This window comes from Grampus griseus (genome assembly GCF_964374135.1).
Source record: "Grampus griseus genome assembly, chromosome: 1".
Classification (NCBI taxonomy): domain Eukaryota; kingdom Metazoa; phylum Chordata; class Mammalia; order Artiodactyla; family Delphinidae; genus Grampus; species Grampus griseus.
In genome coordinates this window covers 72,701,356-72,716,524 of record NC_139017.1, presented here as the reverse complement: position 1 = coordinate 72,716,524, position 15,169 = coordinate 72,701,356, and the positions used below count along the sequence as shown (strand labels likewise).

General features: G+C 40.2%; 1 protein-coding gene across 19 annotated transcripts in view; it reads left to right on the top strand.

Moving 5' to 3' along the window:
* Window positions 1-174: 174 nt before the first annotated feature.
* The window catches only part of UBAP2L (ubiquitin associated protein 2 like), a 42,036-nt gene continuing 27,041 nt past the window's right edge, over window positions 175-15,169 (top strand). For 9 of the 19 annotated variants that reach the window (XM_082658014.1, XM_082658030.1, XM_082658029.1 and 6 more), the window contains exons 1-9: window positions 215-296; window positions 4,298-4,427; window positions 5,643-5,720; window positions 6,258-6,368; window positions 9,953-10,121; window positions 10,525-10,620; window positions 11,043-11,088; window positions 11,610-11,722; window positions 13,512-13,571. In XM_082658014.1, coding sequence (XP_082514140.1) covers window positions 4,338-4,427; window positions 5,643-5,720; window positions 6,258-6,368; window positions 9,953-10,121; window positions 10,525-10,620; window positions 11,043-11,088; window positions 11,610-11,722; window positions 13,512-13,571 — 763 coding nt within the window. In that variant the 5' untranslated portion in view covers window positions 215-296; window positions 4,298-4,337. Of the gene's footprint in view, window positions 297-599; window positions 653-2,884; window positions 3,019-4,297; window positions 4,428-5,642; window positions 5,721-6,257; window positions 6,369-9,952; window positions 10,122-10,524; window positions 10,621-11,042; window positions 11,089-11,609; window positions 11,723-13,511; window positions 13,572-15,169 lie in introns of those variants that run through there. The other 10 variants (XM_082658022.1, XM_082658021.1, XM_082658020.1 and 7 more) reach the window with 4 other exon arrangements.

Below are 15,169 nucleotides of genomic sequence, written 5' to 3'. Positions count from 1 at the left end.
GGCGGATGCGCGGAGCCGGAATGAGGTGTCTCGTGGCGAGGTGGCACGCGCACGCTTGCGTGCGCGTCCTTTTTCACGTCACGTGCTGGGGGACGCAGGAAGGCAAGTGGGAGGGGGAAGGCGCGAGAGCGAGCGCAAGAGGGAAAAGGAGGGAGGGGGTGGGGAGGAGGGAACCTTATATCACGTGACAGGGGCGGCGCGGCCCGGGGTGTCAGTGTGGAGGAGACTGAGGTAAAGTTGGGAGCGCAGCGGCGTTGGCGGCGGCGGCGGTGGCGGCGGCAGCGCGGCGGGGCCGGGTATTGTCCGCGGCCCCTTTAAATCCACGATCCCCCTTTTACCCTCCCTCCTTTCTCTCCTACCCCCGCCGTATCCCCCTCCCTCGGTAGGCCCCCCCGCACCGTGTGTTCCCCACTGTACACCCCCTCCTAGTCCTGCGAGCCCTGCCCCCTCCCCCCCCCCGAGTCGGCCGCTGGAGGTTTTGTTTATGGTTGGGTTCGCGGCCTAGTGGGCCGCGCCAGAGCCGGGGCCTCGATTTGGGAGCGTGGCCGGGGCGGGGCTTGGGGCAGCCGGAGGGGGGGGCCATGCGGCTAGAGCCTGAGAGGGGGGAGAGCGAGAAAGAGCGCGAGCGAGCTAGGCCTGGGCCCCGCCTGAGGTAGGGCTCTCTCTGTACCCTGGCCGGTGCCTGTGGAGAAGACGAGAGGGCCTCCTCCTTTTCCAACCCTCTGCGGGCCTCCTCTGATCCGGATCCGGCCTGGTTTGGGGGTGGCGGGGTGTGGGGGGGGGAGGAAGGGCGATGGGGTGGAGCTGCCCCAAACTCCCCCATGTGGCCCTCAGTTTGGAGTGCGGAGGATTAATTTGTTCCGGGTGGGAGGTAAGGAGGCGACTGGCCCCGGGAGCTCCCGATGTGGCGCTGAGCGGGGTGAGCCTCCCATCCTCCACGCGTGGGCTTGCGTCCCCTCTCCGTTTCCAGTCTCTTTGTCAGCTCATCTTATTACCTTTCCTTCTTGCTCACCGCTCCAGCTCTTGGAATATATTTTTTTGCTGCTGTCTTTAGCTTCCTGTCTTCCATACTGTAGTTTTGGGTACTCCAAACAATTAATGATGTTATTTGGGAAGCTGGGCCTGAAGGCCCCCATAGGGTATATTGCGCCTAAGGGACGTCATTAGAGCAGTGGGGTATGTGTTCACTCTTCTTATAATGGGACAGGAATTCCAAATTTCTTCGACCCTTCACCTTGTGGACAGTCCTTAAATTGCTTTGCAAACTGATGTCACAAACAGGAGGCCGCTCCTTTTCCACCGTTCTTGAAATGTAGCCATCTCTGGTGTAGGATGTTGTGGAAAGAAAAACACCACAGTAACAGGCCTTTTTTTTGTTGTTATTGTTACCCCTTTTGCCTTTGATTGTCCCTGATTATTAGATGGAGAAATCCTTTTTGTCTTCTCCCCAACCACTTCCACCACCCATATTCTGCTTTGGGGATGGATGTCTGATGTGACTTGCTGGGATGTGATGAGGGTCAGTGACAACCTGAAATACAGGAGAAGTAAAACGTTTTGGCTGTGTATGGGTTGTTAAAACTGCTTTGAGATCCTACAACCGTTGTCCTTAAAGATTAGACTATCTCAGTGATTATTTCCGTCGTGAATGGGAAGTCGGGAAGTGTTGCTGGCATGTAAACTAATGATGAAAGGCCTTAAAATGTACTGTTTGGATTTTGATTTTTAAAACCCCTTGTTGCCAAATGTGTCCTAACTGGGAAGTACTCTTTTTTAAATTAGATTCAAGTTGGGGAAGGGGATGCAGGGATCATTTCCACAGAGCATCTAGGGGAATTAGTTGCTCTGTTCGAAGTAGCAAGCCTTACCCACCCCCCTTCCAGCTTCATAGTTTCTGAATTGTTTCTCAAATTAGATTGTAAGCTCCCTGAGGGCAGCAACCAAGTCATATTGCTTTTGTATTTTCTAAAGTATTGGACACATAGTAGATACTCAATAAATACTTGTTATTTATTTTTTTCTGTAAAATTTCTCTGGCTATTTTTTTAAGTAGCTGGTTTTCAGAAAACAGTCAAGGGCACTCTTGTGTTGAAATCTGTATTTGTTCCTGCACTATTCCCTTGGTCTCCAATACTTGTCACCTACTTCCCTTAAATATTTTTATGTTTTAAGAAAGAGTACTTAACAAGATTCCTCATCTCCACTGTGATAACTCTGGGTATGTGTCTCTGCTTGCTACTAAAAGGCTACTAAATCTGTGCCCTCCAGTGATCCATCCCACATCACTTACTTTTGATCTTTTGGTCAGTGTTGTTACTACCTAGGTGGTAAAATTGTCTTAGTCACACATTTCAAAGCGTTTGTAAGAGAGAAGTGGAAGCTAATAGCAAGAGTGATTAGGAGGATATTTTTTTCCCCTTTCCTGAGTAATTGTGTGGCTTTCAAAATGACTTTTTAATGTATTTACATTGATTGGTACTGTACATGCAGTTGTCCATACAGGTAGTCCTGAAATTCATATCCACAGTGTAACTCATGCTCACAAATTGAAATCACATGATGAGTAGAAAGCAATCAATATTTGTAAGTTACAGGAGAGGCCACTCCCATGTTAGAATGTTCATCTTAGAGTCAATTATAATAAAGCCTGATATTTTTTCTTTTTCTGTTTGATTTGAATCCAGGCGTACTTGGTTGAATAACACTTGTTTATTGTAAATTAAGTGTTGGAACTTGACAATAATGGCAGCCTGGGAAAATGGACTACAGTGTATCAAATAATCCTGTACTACCTATACATATTTACAGGCCTTTTTGTGCACATTTGTGTAGGGAGAAGAGGTAATGGTTAAAAATTAGCCATGAACTTTCCTTAAAAATATTTCTTGGTGACAGGGAATGTAAAACTCAATTCTTAATGACTGCATCAAACAACAAAGACCTATGTAACATATTGACCCAACTGGCTGAAGAATTTATCCACAGGGAAGTTGGCTTTCTTTGTGACCCAAGAAACAGGTGAAATTCAGTCTCCTAATATTAATCCTTGCATATTTCTTTAGAAGCCCAGCCTACCTGTCCCTCAAATCCATCAATGTCTTCTGGGCAGCTTAGAATTACCCTATGTGAAGTATCATTAATGAAAAAAAATTCAATATAGAGCAGAAAAGTATAAACTTGTCCTCTTTGGCAGGGAGTAAAACAATGCAGTGTAACCTTATTTTGAGCACTCCATCATATGATGAATGTTTTCTTTGTTTACTAAATGCAACAGCTGAGATTGCATTATAAAACAAAGTATCAATGAAGGCAACTTAAATTCAGTAGAATCTTTGCTTGTTAGAAGTGTTACTAACAAAACTGATCTGGTTTTGGGAAGGCCCTGTGTGTTCCATGTCTCTAGAGACTCAACAAAGTCATCTTGCTGGCAATAATGTCTCAAGTTTAAAATGACTTCCCAGAAGCACTTTCTTCCAAATAAAACTCTGTGCTAGATGCTTTTGGTTTGGGACAAATTTGGGATTCTCTATATATTAAGGTGAGTGGTGGAGGGGAATTGCAATTCTGGTTTCTTGGAACTGTGAACTTAGGAAACCAACAGAAGCAGCCACAGAAGCAGCCACAAAAACAGCATGTTAGAATTATTATCCAAGGAACTGAGATTCTGGGCAAAGTCACTGGGGCTGATACGTGCCCCCACACCATACTGAGAGATAGAAACTTGAGGGAGGAAGAAAGAGGCTAGGCTTGAGCTTGTCCTTTCCCAAATGATGGAGGACACATGCAACTTACGTTTAAAAGGTTGTAAGGCAGGTAAAGCTGTTTTCAAAGGTAGGTTGAGTACAGCATTTTAAATTGTTATTATTTGGAGTGTAGACTATTCCCCTTCCTGGAAGGCTTTTGTTTCCAGGCTTTGCTGATTATCTTTCCTTCTGTCAAAGGGACGTTGGGTATTTTCACCTATTGGAAGACTTGATTATTAACATTGTTTTGCTTACTATCAAGATAGCAAAACTTCACAAAGGCTGCGTATAGGGGACTGTAACCAAATCGTGCTCATAACTTTAAAACAAACCATCACAACACATGTTTTATATATTTCTTGTTTTACAAAAATGGATAAATAGTCATAGTTCTCTAAGGAATTTATCATACTGGAAATCTGTCTTAAGAACAGGTGAATGTTGGTTTGTCTCTTTAAAGAAGTGAAAGTGGTGAAGGTGCTGATGAAAGAGAGGTTGAAAACATTTTGCCCACATTTAACATCTAAACTTTTTTTTTTTCTTAAATCTTTCAGTATTCTACCTTGTAAATACTGTTATTTGTATATACTGTAAATGATGACGTCGGTGGGCACTAACCGAGCCCGGGGAAACTGGGAACCACCTCAAAACCAAAATCAGACACAGCACAAGCAGCGGCCCCAGGTAAAGAACCCAAAGGATATGGATCCATGGGATAGCCTTGCTGGTTGATACTGGTGTCCATCTAGTGCAGCATCATTCTGTGCTTTGGATTATTAGTTTGGGTTCGTTATTCTTATTTTCTAATCCATGCCTCTTTTCACTTGGGGCCTGATAACTGTTAATGACATGCTGTGATGCAATGGGCTTAATTTACTGCATTATGAGGCTTGGAAAGAATGGGTCCTGTGCTTTGTATCTCTAAGATAGCATTTTCCTTCATTCACCTGGGTTGTTTTAGCAATACATTTCTTATTTCCTAGACCTTGCACTTTGATATCCCTCTAGCCAATCTTTGTCTTGCCAGCTTCTTCCTTTCCTTTGCTCTTCTTTTCCCTAACTTGTCTTTTGTTTTCCTCTCTGGTCTCATTGAGGCCTAATCTGATTTTTCCTTTCCCATGAGGAGTTAGCATCTTTACTATGTTCCTTCAAGATTAACAGATGAGACACCCTAGAGTATTGCTCAGTTTTAAAGAGTAAATTAACCTCCTTGGCACCTGGGTGCTGAAGTTTATGAGTTTTCTCTTTTTTTTTTTTTAAGTTGGATTTAGATATCTTTTTTTTTTTAATAACTAGTCTGGTATTTGTTGGCAGCTAATATGAATGAATTAATTTGCATTTGTTTATGGTCAGTTAAATTGAATATGTAAGACTAGAACTTTCCTCTTATTCATTTTTCTTTCACTTCTTTTTCCAGGTGAATTTCTAGCAGAATTTTAGTACTTAATCTCAGTTGGGGCTAAAATTTCTGACATCTTATAAACATACACTGGATACTTGGAAGATATGCCGAGTGTATCCTCAGACTAAACCTTAATGATATTCTCATCCCTAAGGAATAAAAGGGTGGCATTGGTCATTGCAGAATCAGGAACAGGGTTTACACATGACTTTGCAAATAAATGAAATTGAATTAAGGCACAGACGTTTCAAAGTGGTGCTGTGACCCCAGAGTGAAAGTCTCTTTAACTGTGAACATAGGTGAAAAAGCTCCCTGCTTTTTTAGAGATTGTAGCTTGAAATAGTCACAGCTTCACTCTTTGTTGTCATGGTGGTAGCGTTTTATTAGTTGGTCATTTGTAACAAGGAGAAGGAAATTGGGGTGGGAGATGATGAATGTTGACTATATAGATCCCTCTTATTTCTCTAAACTGTTGTCTCTTGATCACGCTTTCTTAGGCCACTGCAGAACAAATTCGACTTGCACAGATGATTTCGGACCATAATGATGCTGACTTTGAGGAAAAGGTGAAACAAGTGAGTGTATCGCTAATTTGCCATAAGCTGTGGAAAAAGACATCAAGATCAAAGCACAGTTAAATAGAATTGCTGCCTACCAGGATATTTTCCACTATAGTATTAAACGAATTATGAGTGCTTTTATTGTCTGATTGTACCCCTTTGGACAGATACCTTGTTCAAAGAGGTTTTACCTTAATTTTAATCTCTTGTTTATTGAATGACTTTGTTGATACCATTGTACAGCAGCTTCGAATAGTTGTGGCATCTAGGAAATGTGGCAGGTCATGGTATACTGGATCCTGTATGCTTCTGCATTTGATTCTCTATTAGATGCTGTATTATTCAACTGCTTTATAAATACTTTTGCCCCATCCCTAATCACAGGTTGTTAATATTTTGCTTTTGGAACTAGAGTACCAAAATTCTGCATGTTTTACTTTTTTAAGCCTGCTTCTTTCAAACTCAGCTGTGTCTTCTCCCTTTTTTTCACCTAGTTTTCTTTTGTGGGGAGTGCAGGCTTGTTCATGATGGTTGCTGATCTTTGTCTTTCAGTTGATTGATATCACAGGCAAGAACCAGGATGAATGTGTCATTGCTTTGCATGACTGCAACGGAGATGTCAACAGAGCCATCAATGTACTGCTGGAAGGAAACCCAGATACGGTAGAGTGCTAATAAAGTGTTCTAGAAAGTGGGTCCCTCGTTGAGAGGCTAGTAAATTCCAGAAATAGCAAGTGGGGTAACTCACCTTAAAGCACAGTATCTTATTCTCCAAATAAAGCAAGGAACTGTCTTGGAGATTATTTACCGCAGGTTGCAAATACTTAAAATTTATGTACAATAAATAGGAGAAAACAGATAAAATCAGTTTCTTCTAGTTGGCCTGGAAATAAATTATTCATTCTAGGCTAGTGACTGTTTTCAAGATTTGGTTAGTCTGAGTTAGAGGTGCTATTTAATAGCCTTAGTTACTAATCATGGAAGATTTCTGCTCACATGTTTTATTGCTATTGAACAAAGCCGCAGACTACTGGATTCTGATTTCAGAACACTCCCACCAATATCAGCTTTACATTTCACAATACCTTTTCATCATGTGAACTTACTTCTGTTGAATTAGCAGAGAAACAAACTTTAGAGCCTGTTGACCATCCCTGGAGATGACAGGGGATATTGGAGGAACTCTTGCCCTAGAATTTAGAGTTGCTTTCACCTCCTCCTTTCCTTTCTATTTAATGAGAATCCTGTGTTTTGTTATTGTCTTATTACTGTTTCAAATTTTTAAGCCCCTTAAGAGCAGGGATTCTGCCTTACTAATTAATCTTTGGTATGTTCCTGCAGTGTTTAGTAGAGACCTTTATTATTATTTTTTTAATGAGGAGTGTATCATTTGAAGTCATTTTTATTTACTTGATCTTACTCAGGGGATCTTTGGTTGAAATTGATAACCAGATTTCATCCTTAGAGAGATTAACTTACTGATGTTACAGTGTCACTTTAGCTGAATGTTGGAGGTTTGTCAGTTTCCTCGAAGCAATGGGAAATAATAGTGAAAAACTATTTTTAATCATTGAATTTAAATTCGTACCTTTTTCTCTTCAAAAGTGTGGTCCTAGATTAGATTTTATATTATGGGCCTTGTTTGAAAATTACTGCCTGGATAATCAGAAAGCAGTTCTGGTTCATCTTGAGTTTACTCCAGAGTAATTGCCTCTGTATTTTCGAGGCAGTGGGGTAGAGGTAGAGGTGAATCTACTTACACTTTTACAAAGTGTGAATTTTGGGGGGACTTTCCTGGCGGTCCAGTGGTTAAGACTCCAAGCTCCCAGTGCAGCGGGCACGGGTTCGATCCCTGGTTGAGTAACTAAGGTCCTGCATGCTGCATGGCACGGCCAAAAAAAAAAAAAGTGAATTTTTTTTTTTTTTTTTTTGCACAAGTCATATTTTGTTTCACCTTCTGGCATCTCCTGCCTAGTGCTACAAGTCTGACCTTTCACAGTATCAAAAAAGAAAAAAAGGTAGAGAATGTAGGTTTATGCCACAAATAAATAAGCTACTAGTGAAACCAATGGGAATCAATGTTGGATGTATTTGGTTGGATGAGATCGTATTAGAAAACTGGCAGTGCCTCGGGAAGATTATAGTAATTCTTTTTACTTACAGAACCCATCTCGTGCCAGCAGCTGATGTATAACCATAGAGAAGAAAAAGGTGACAGGTTTCTGAAACCTATCAGGTTTTGAGACAGAGTAGCAAAAACTCGAAGAACTGTGTCGAGTCTGGTTTCCCGTGTTGCTGATGTAGATTTAGCTACAAGGTTACTATAATTTATGAATTGAAGCTACTGTGAGCAAAAATTGACCTACCAGCTATAATGTGGAATCCGGGTGGGTTGAAAGAGTAGGCAACAAGGAGCTGCCGAGTGCTAGGCAGATACTTAATTTTTAGTAAAGTATTTCTTGTGGACTTTTTAGAATATGTAGATATGCTTTTAGTATAGTTTTAAATATACTGTTTTTGAACTTAAAAATGTTTAAATTGTGGTAAAATATACTTAACAAAATAGACCAGTTTATCCATTTTAAATATACAATTCATTGGCATTAAGGACATTCACAGTGTTGGACAACCATTACCACTATCCATTTCCAGAGCTTATTCATTTCCTAATTAGAAACTGTATCCATTAAACAGTTAACTCTCCGTTTCCCGACTCCCAGGTTGGGGTAACACCTATTTTCACTACCTCGTGTAAGGTTCTGCCTGTTCTTGGTACCTCATGTGAGTGGAATCAAATAATATTTGTCTTTTTGTGTCTTCGTTTAGCAAAATGTTTTCAAGGTTTATCTATATTGTGGCTTGTGTCAGAATTTCACTCCTTTTTAAGGCTGAATAATATTCCGTTGTATGTTTGTAGCACATCTTGTTTATCCACTCATCCACTGGTGGACACTTGGGATTATTTGGAAATAAGTTGTTGTAGACATCATAGTACTTTATTTCCTAAATTCTTTGGCATGTTTCCCTTAAAGGTTACTCTTTTGTATGACCACAATATTATTATCAACCCTGACAAAATTAATAGTAGTTTCATACTACTATTCCATATTTTCAAAGTTATTGGATATTAGACATCTGTTGCTGAGCAACAGGGCCATTGTAGTTTGGGTTAGATGGTATCTAGGATAGTAAAGCTCTGATAGTCTTGGTGATTGAACTGGAACTTTCATTTGTACATATTTTCTGCAAAAATTTGTAAATCAATGTATTTGTGTGTTTAAAACTTTAAATTTATAGGGAATTCGCTGGTAGTTAGGACTCCACGCTTTCACTACTGAGAACCTGTGTTCAGTCCCTGGTAAGGGGACTAAGATCCTGCAAGCCACACAGCAAGGCCAAAAAAAACCTTCAAATTTATAAAACTCATTTTCCTAAGGAATGAGTTTTTGCAAGACTGTTTAGCTCATTTTCCTTACTGTAAATATTCCCTCCTGCAATCTGGAATGAACTGCTTTGAGGAAGATTGAATCGTATTGTAGCAATTCAGGATGTATAGGGGAGAACACAGTGAATAAAACCAGGAATGGAAGGCTTCCTATAGTCAGCATGTCTCAAGGCCAGGGCTGTGCTTTCCTGACTGCTATTTGGTCTTCTTTTAAATAAAGGAAATTGGTGTGTGTGAAGGGGGGTGGGTTGGGGAGTAGGTATAGTTGTTTTCCTCATAAATTCTAGGTTGCTGAATTAGAGAATATACTCAAGAGTCAAATGATATTCGTTCATTCTGAATTCAGAGTTAACTTTTACAAACTTTCAGTTTTCTTTTCTGCTTTATTTGACATGGATAAGGCTATAAAAAACTGGGAGTCACTGAATCCAAAGGGAATTAGTTTTTTCAGCCCAGGAAACACACTTGACAGAAAGGTCCAGTAAGTAACTAGGTCCTTTGACTACCACGCCGAGTGACTGAACTGGACAGAGATCTCGGTAACCCTTTTGGAAGTGATCCCTGCAATCCATTTGCTTATAAGCACCTCTTCTACAAAAAGGGCTTTAATTTTGCAGTGATAGGTGTAGAATTTGTTTTGAGGTTCTGTCTATACTCTCCACTTAAACAGAAATAAACTAATAGAAGTTATCTTAGATGTGGATGCTGAGAGGAGAATGGTTAACAGTTGTCCCAGCTTTTATCTCTGGTTTCCTGGTAGCAGCCTATATTGATTAGACATGAATGCTCTGCTCTTCTTTAGCATTCCTGGGAGATGGTTGGGAAGAAGAAAGGAGTCTCAGGACAGAAGGACGGTGGCCAAACGGAATCCAACGAGGAAGGCAAAGAAAATCGAGACCGGGACAGAGACTATAGTCGGCGACGTGGTGGGCCACCAAGACGGGGGAGAGGTGCCAGCCGCGGACGAGAGTGTATGCATGGGGCTTTAACAAAACCAGTTGTGGGTTAGTAATGTCTAGACTTGAGGGATGTCAGGGCTCTGCGAGGCTGGATCTAGTAACCATTATATCATCCTTATGATTTTTCTTAAAATCATCTGTTCTGAGACCTTGGCATTTCTTGCATGTAGCCTTTTCTAGCAACAGCCACCAGTTGAGCATGAAGTTACCTTGTAGCCATTTGTAAAATTGTTTGACTAGTAACCATTCCCTAGTAACCATCATGTTCCATCCTTCCAGCTCATTTTCTCTTCTTTGTTTTTGTCTCCCCACCACCATGTATACATACCATTTATGTACATACATTCTATTCACTTTGCTCTGGCCATCTGTGGTGTTTTGTTTTGTTTTGTTTTGTTTTGTTTTTAAATTTCAGTTCGAGGTCAGGAAAATGGATTAGATGGCACCAAGAGTGGAGGGCCTTCTGGAAGAGGCACAGAAAGAGGCAGAAGAGGTCGTGGCCGAGGCAGAGGTGATCAGTTTGTTGGCGGGATGGATATTGGGGGCAAGCTACTCTTATTAGTTTAGTAGGGGTCTACTTTATTTAAAACCAGACAAATTCACATGGACTCTGGATACCTTAATTGTTGAAGTGTCATGCAAATTCTAGAGACTACTGAGTGGGCAGTGGGAAGGAAGGTAGATGTCATTTCCTCTGCTCTTTATTGTTGCTATTATTGTATTTGCTTGAGGATCCAGCAGTTTGATCAGCAAAGGAACAACCTTGTCAATAATAATTGTCCTGCTGTGTTATATTAACTGATGTGCTACAGAGTGAGAGAAGGAATATCTGATGATGTCAACCACTTACTTTCCAAAGCTGCCTCTGTTGGCAAGGTGATCTTATATCAACTTCTAAAATATTTCTTTCTCCCTCTTTTTCTCATTCTTTAGGTGGCTCTGGTAGGCGGGGAGGAAGGTTTTCTGCTCAAGGAATGGGGTAAGTTTCATTGATCCAGTGTTAAAGTCTTTAATTTTTCCTTAAGCATTACCATAATGTTTTAGCATGGTTAATATCCTGGTATCCTGAGGATAATAGGCAGCTATAACCAAAATGTGATCAGAAAGATTGCTGGACTATTTCATCAGGTGTGTATAGGTATAGGGCTTATTTCTGGGAGATAAGCATTTACCACCTGAATTATTTTATCTCATTTGAATACACATACCTGCTATTTTCTCAAAATCTTCATGTGGATTTTATTGGTGTCCTAATCCAAAAGGGATAGTGGATATAAATTAAAATTATAAAAAAAAAAGATTATACCATGAAATTTTAGGTAAGCTGGTAAGTGAGCAAAAGTAGACAGCTTACAGGCTTATAGAATGGGGCCATGGTTGATCTGTACTAGGAAAGAGACACTCAAGATTCTGATTGCCCTCCTTTTGAGTTAATTTTCACTGGTGCTGCTTAGAGCTCAGAGACTCTTTTAAGCTTTTTTTTTTTTTTTTTTCTCCCAGAACCTTTAACCCAGCTGATTATGCAGAGCCGGCCAATACTGATGATAACTATGGCAATAATAGTGGCAATACATGGAACAACACTGGCCACTTTGAACCAGATGATGGGACGAGTGAGTGACTTTTATTAGTTTCTTGTCTCTGGGAATCTAAAGAAATAATTTTTTTGAGGATATACTTAACAAAAAAGTGGAGTAGTTTTTGGCTGCTGAGTCAGAGAGAGGAAAGGGGTGACAACTGAATTGCAGTGTACTCTCCTTCATTTACTTTGTGCCCATGGGCACATTATACATGCTGTTTCACCTGATCTTCATCACTATTTTATGAAATAGACATTATTTATCATCACTTTCCAGATGACAAGACTTAGACTGCAAGAGTGGTTATGAAATTTGTTTGAACTCAGAATTTTTTGACTCTCAAAGCTCATGCTCTTTCCATTATACCATTAGCTCCAATTGTATTTCCTAGTGTTTCTGTTTGGCTACTTAGCTTTGCCTTTTGAAAAGATATCCAGAATTAATCAAGCCACTACTTGTAAAGATGAATAGGGCCCAGAATCAAAGCCCACTGTCAGTTTGTTTCTGCATACAGAGATAGGATTATCTTTTTCCCTTAATTTTTGGGAAATCTCAGTTTATGGGCAAGAAGGAAATCTGGAGACTTTCTGCCTTTCTTTGTTGGATAGTCTTCTGGGTGTGGTAGAGTATTATGGGATTCGCTTTTTTTGTTAGCTGACTTTGATGCATATTTGGGTAGTGTATATATGTTTGAGGATATGTTAGGCTTGTGGGATACACCAAGATGTGTTTGGAAGTAAGAGATAACTTTTACTACTTTAAATAAGAACAGCCTCTTGGTTCCAGAGTACTTTCTTATGAGACCAGCTACCTCTTTCTGGCTGAGCCAGCACATGGAAAGCCTGAGAATTTTTTCCTCTTACAAAGTGGGGGAAGGGTTAATAGTAGAGCATGAAATAGGCTGTTTGACTCCTTATCCATTTAAATTTGCCTTACCCCCTTTCAGAAATCAGTTACCTTAATCCTGCGTCTTTAGGAAGGTCTTTGGCACAAATCACTTCTCATCTACTGCCCACAATATGCTGTACCTCAGGTGCTGAATGTTACTTGCTTGTTGTTCATCAAGCTATCTTATAAACTCATTTTTAATACAGATTTCTCATTGGTGGAGGCTAAAGTTGAGTTATTGGCAAGCTAGATATCTTTTTGAAGTCCCTTAACCATTTGGCTATGAAATATCCTTTTCTGTTTTAACTTATACTTTGGAGGCATTAGAACTGCTCTTCATTCATCTCTTGATGGCTTTGTAGAGCATTGGTAACAGTCCGAATAACAGATGTGTTTCTGAGCTGTAGTTCGTTCTTGGGTATTTGGCTTTTTATCATTGGCAGAAAAGATAATAGAAGTCGAGGGATTTGTTTTTAGTTGTGGATACAAAATTAGGCATGGAGTCCCAGTCCTAGATTGAAAGCCTTAGCTATTTTCAACAAGGATCTGGTTGGGAAAAGAGAGAGGGAAGAAAGAGGTGTGTGTTTGTTTATACCGAGTAGAGAATAGCAGATTTGGGAGGCTAGACTCAGAAATTTTTGATTTGTGGCTGAATGAAAAATTATGTGAATTGCTTGTTAGTGTGAAAGTGTTGAGTATAGTTTCATGCATTCCCTTCAAAGTTTCATGATTTGAACTTAAGCTTCATGCATGATCTCTTTTTGTGTTTTCATGATAGCAAATTACAAATTCCCTTTTTAATTTAAAAAGAGACTCAAATCTACCCTTAAAATATCCACAGGTACAGTGGGAATTGTGTGTTGGGGGCAAACATTCTCATTCACAAGCAAAATTTCACTGGTTGTTTTTTCTTTTCTTTTCTTTTTTGTTTCAGGACTTGATTTCATTGGGGTTGAGGGGTCAAATTATCCCCGAAAATTTGAGACTGCTCCTGGTATGATACATCCAGGCGCCTAACTGCCCCGGATATTTAATAGATTTTTATGAACTGAAATATCTGTGGATATGTCATTTTTCTGTTTTCCTGCTTTTTATTTTTCTGCTTTTTTCTCTCATATTCTGTGCCTGTTTTTCCTCCTTAAAAAAATTAGTTTAATGAATATTTAACATTTACATTGTCTGTGCTTTTTGCTGATGGAATGGAAGCCCTAATCTTTTGTTCAGAGCATTTGCACTCTTTCTGTGCCTTAACGCTTCCTCAATGTAGTCCTTTTCCTTAGCCAAGACCATATGTCCTATATAGGAAGGTGTCAAGTAGCTGTCTACAGTCTTCCTTTCCATTCCAGATGCAGTCGCTAGAGTACAGGGGAAAAAAAATTTCTTGCATTGAGAGATAGCCTCTCAGTAGTAAATGACTTCTTAGATCACTTCCAATTCTAGGATTGTGTGTATGTGTTAACCCAGATTTTGGATTCCAGTTTAGCCAGGGTGGGATGGTTGTCAATGGGGAGGAAAAATGCCATCACTAGAGAGGGAGAGAAGAGTGTGGTTTGTAACTTGTCTAAACTGAGATTGGACTTTAGTTTGATTTGGAGAACATTGTCATTATTAAGTGGTTTGGAATTTCCCTGGCATAGTTTTAATATTGTCCTGGGAAAGGCATTGCACTGAACGTATTTTTCTCTAGGAAATAGGATTTTTCATTATTAAATGTTTAAGAGAATTTCAGACGGGTTTTGTAGGTGTTAGAATATTTCTCTTCAGTGACAGTGAAATCTGAATGCCATGCCTTCATTCTTTCATTCTTGTAAGAAGTTTCCCCATTTGGAGAGAATGTTTTAAGAATTATTAAATATATACTGCTATTCTAGAGAAGAAAATAAGGCGTTTTCTGGTCCTTGCTACACAGAGGTTCCTGTTTCTTAGTGTGGTTCTTTGGTTGAAGGGAAGAATTTTAGGTCTCATAGAAACTCACCTATATTCCTTAAAAAATGCCAGGTTCCTTTTCTGAGGATATGCGTATACGTAAAGCAAAACAAGGGGAATATGCAAGGTGGTTTGATTATTTACAGACCTCTCCTACAGAAACTGTGTCCCTCCATTGTCTGTGCCATGACTTTTACAGGTCAGATTTTGTGTTTTGTATAGTTAGGACCAGTACGGTAACTATTACACATATTTTATTTTTCAGTCTCATCTCCTGTCTTCTGAAAAGAACAGATACATTGGGGTTTCTTATAGTTAAATCAAAACGATCTATAAACTTGACTTCTGCTGAGTATGCATTTTTAAATTTAATTTTATTTTTGGCTGCGTTGGGTCTTCGTTGCTGCACGTGGGCTTTTCTCTGGTTGCAGAGAGCGGGGCCACTCCTCGTTGCGGCGCACAGGCTTCTCATTGTGGTGGCTTCTCTTGTTGTGGAGCATGGGCTTTAGGCACGTGGGCTTCAGTAGTTGTGGCACACAGGCTCAGTAGTTGTGGCACATGGGCTCTAGAGCGCAGGCTCAGTAGTTGTGTCGCACAAGCTTAGTTGCTCCATGGCATGTGGGGTCTTCCCGGATCAGGGATTGAACCCACGTCCCCTGCATTGGC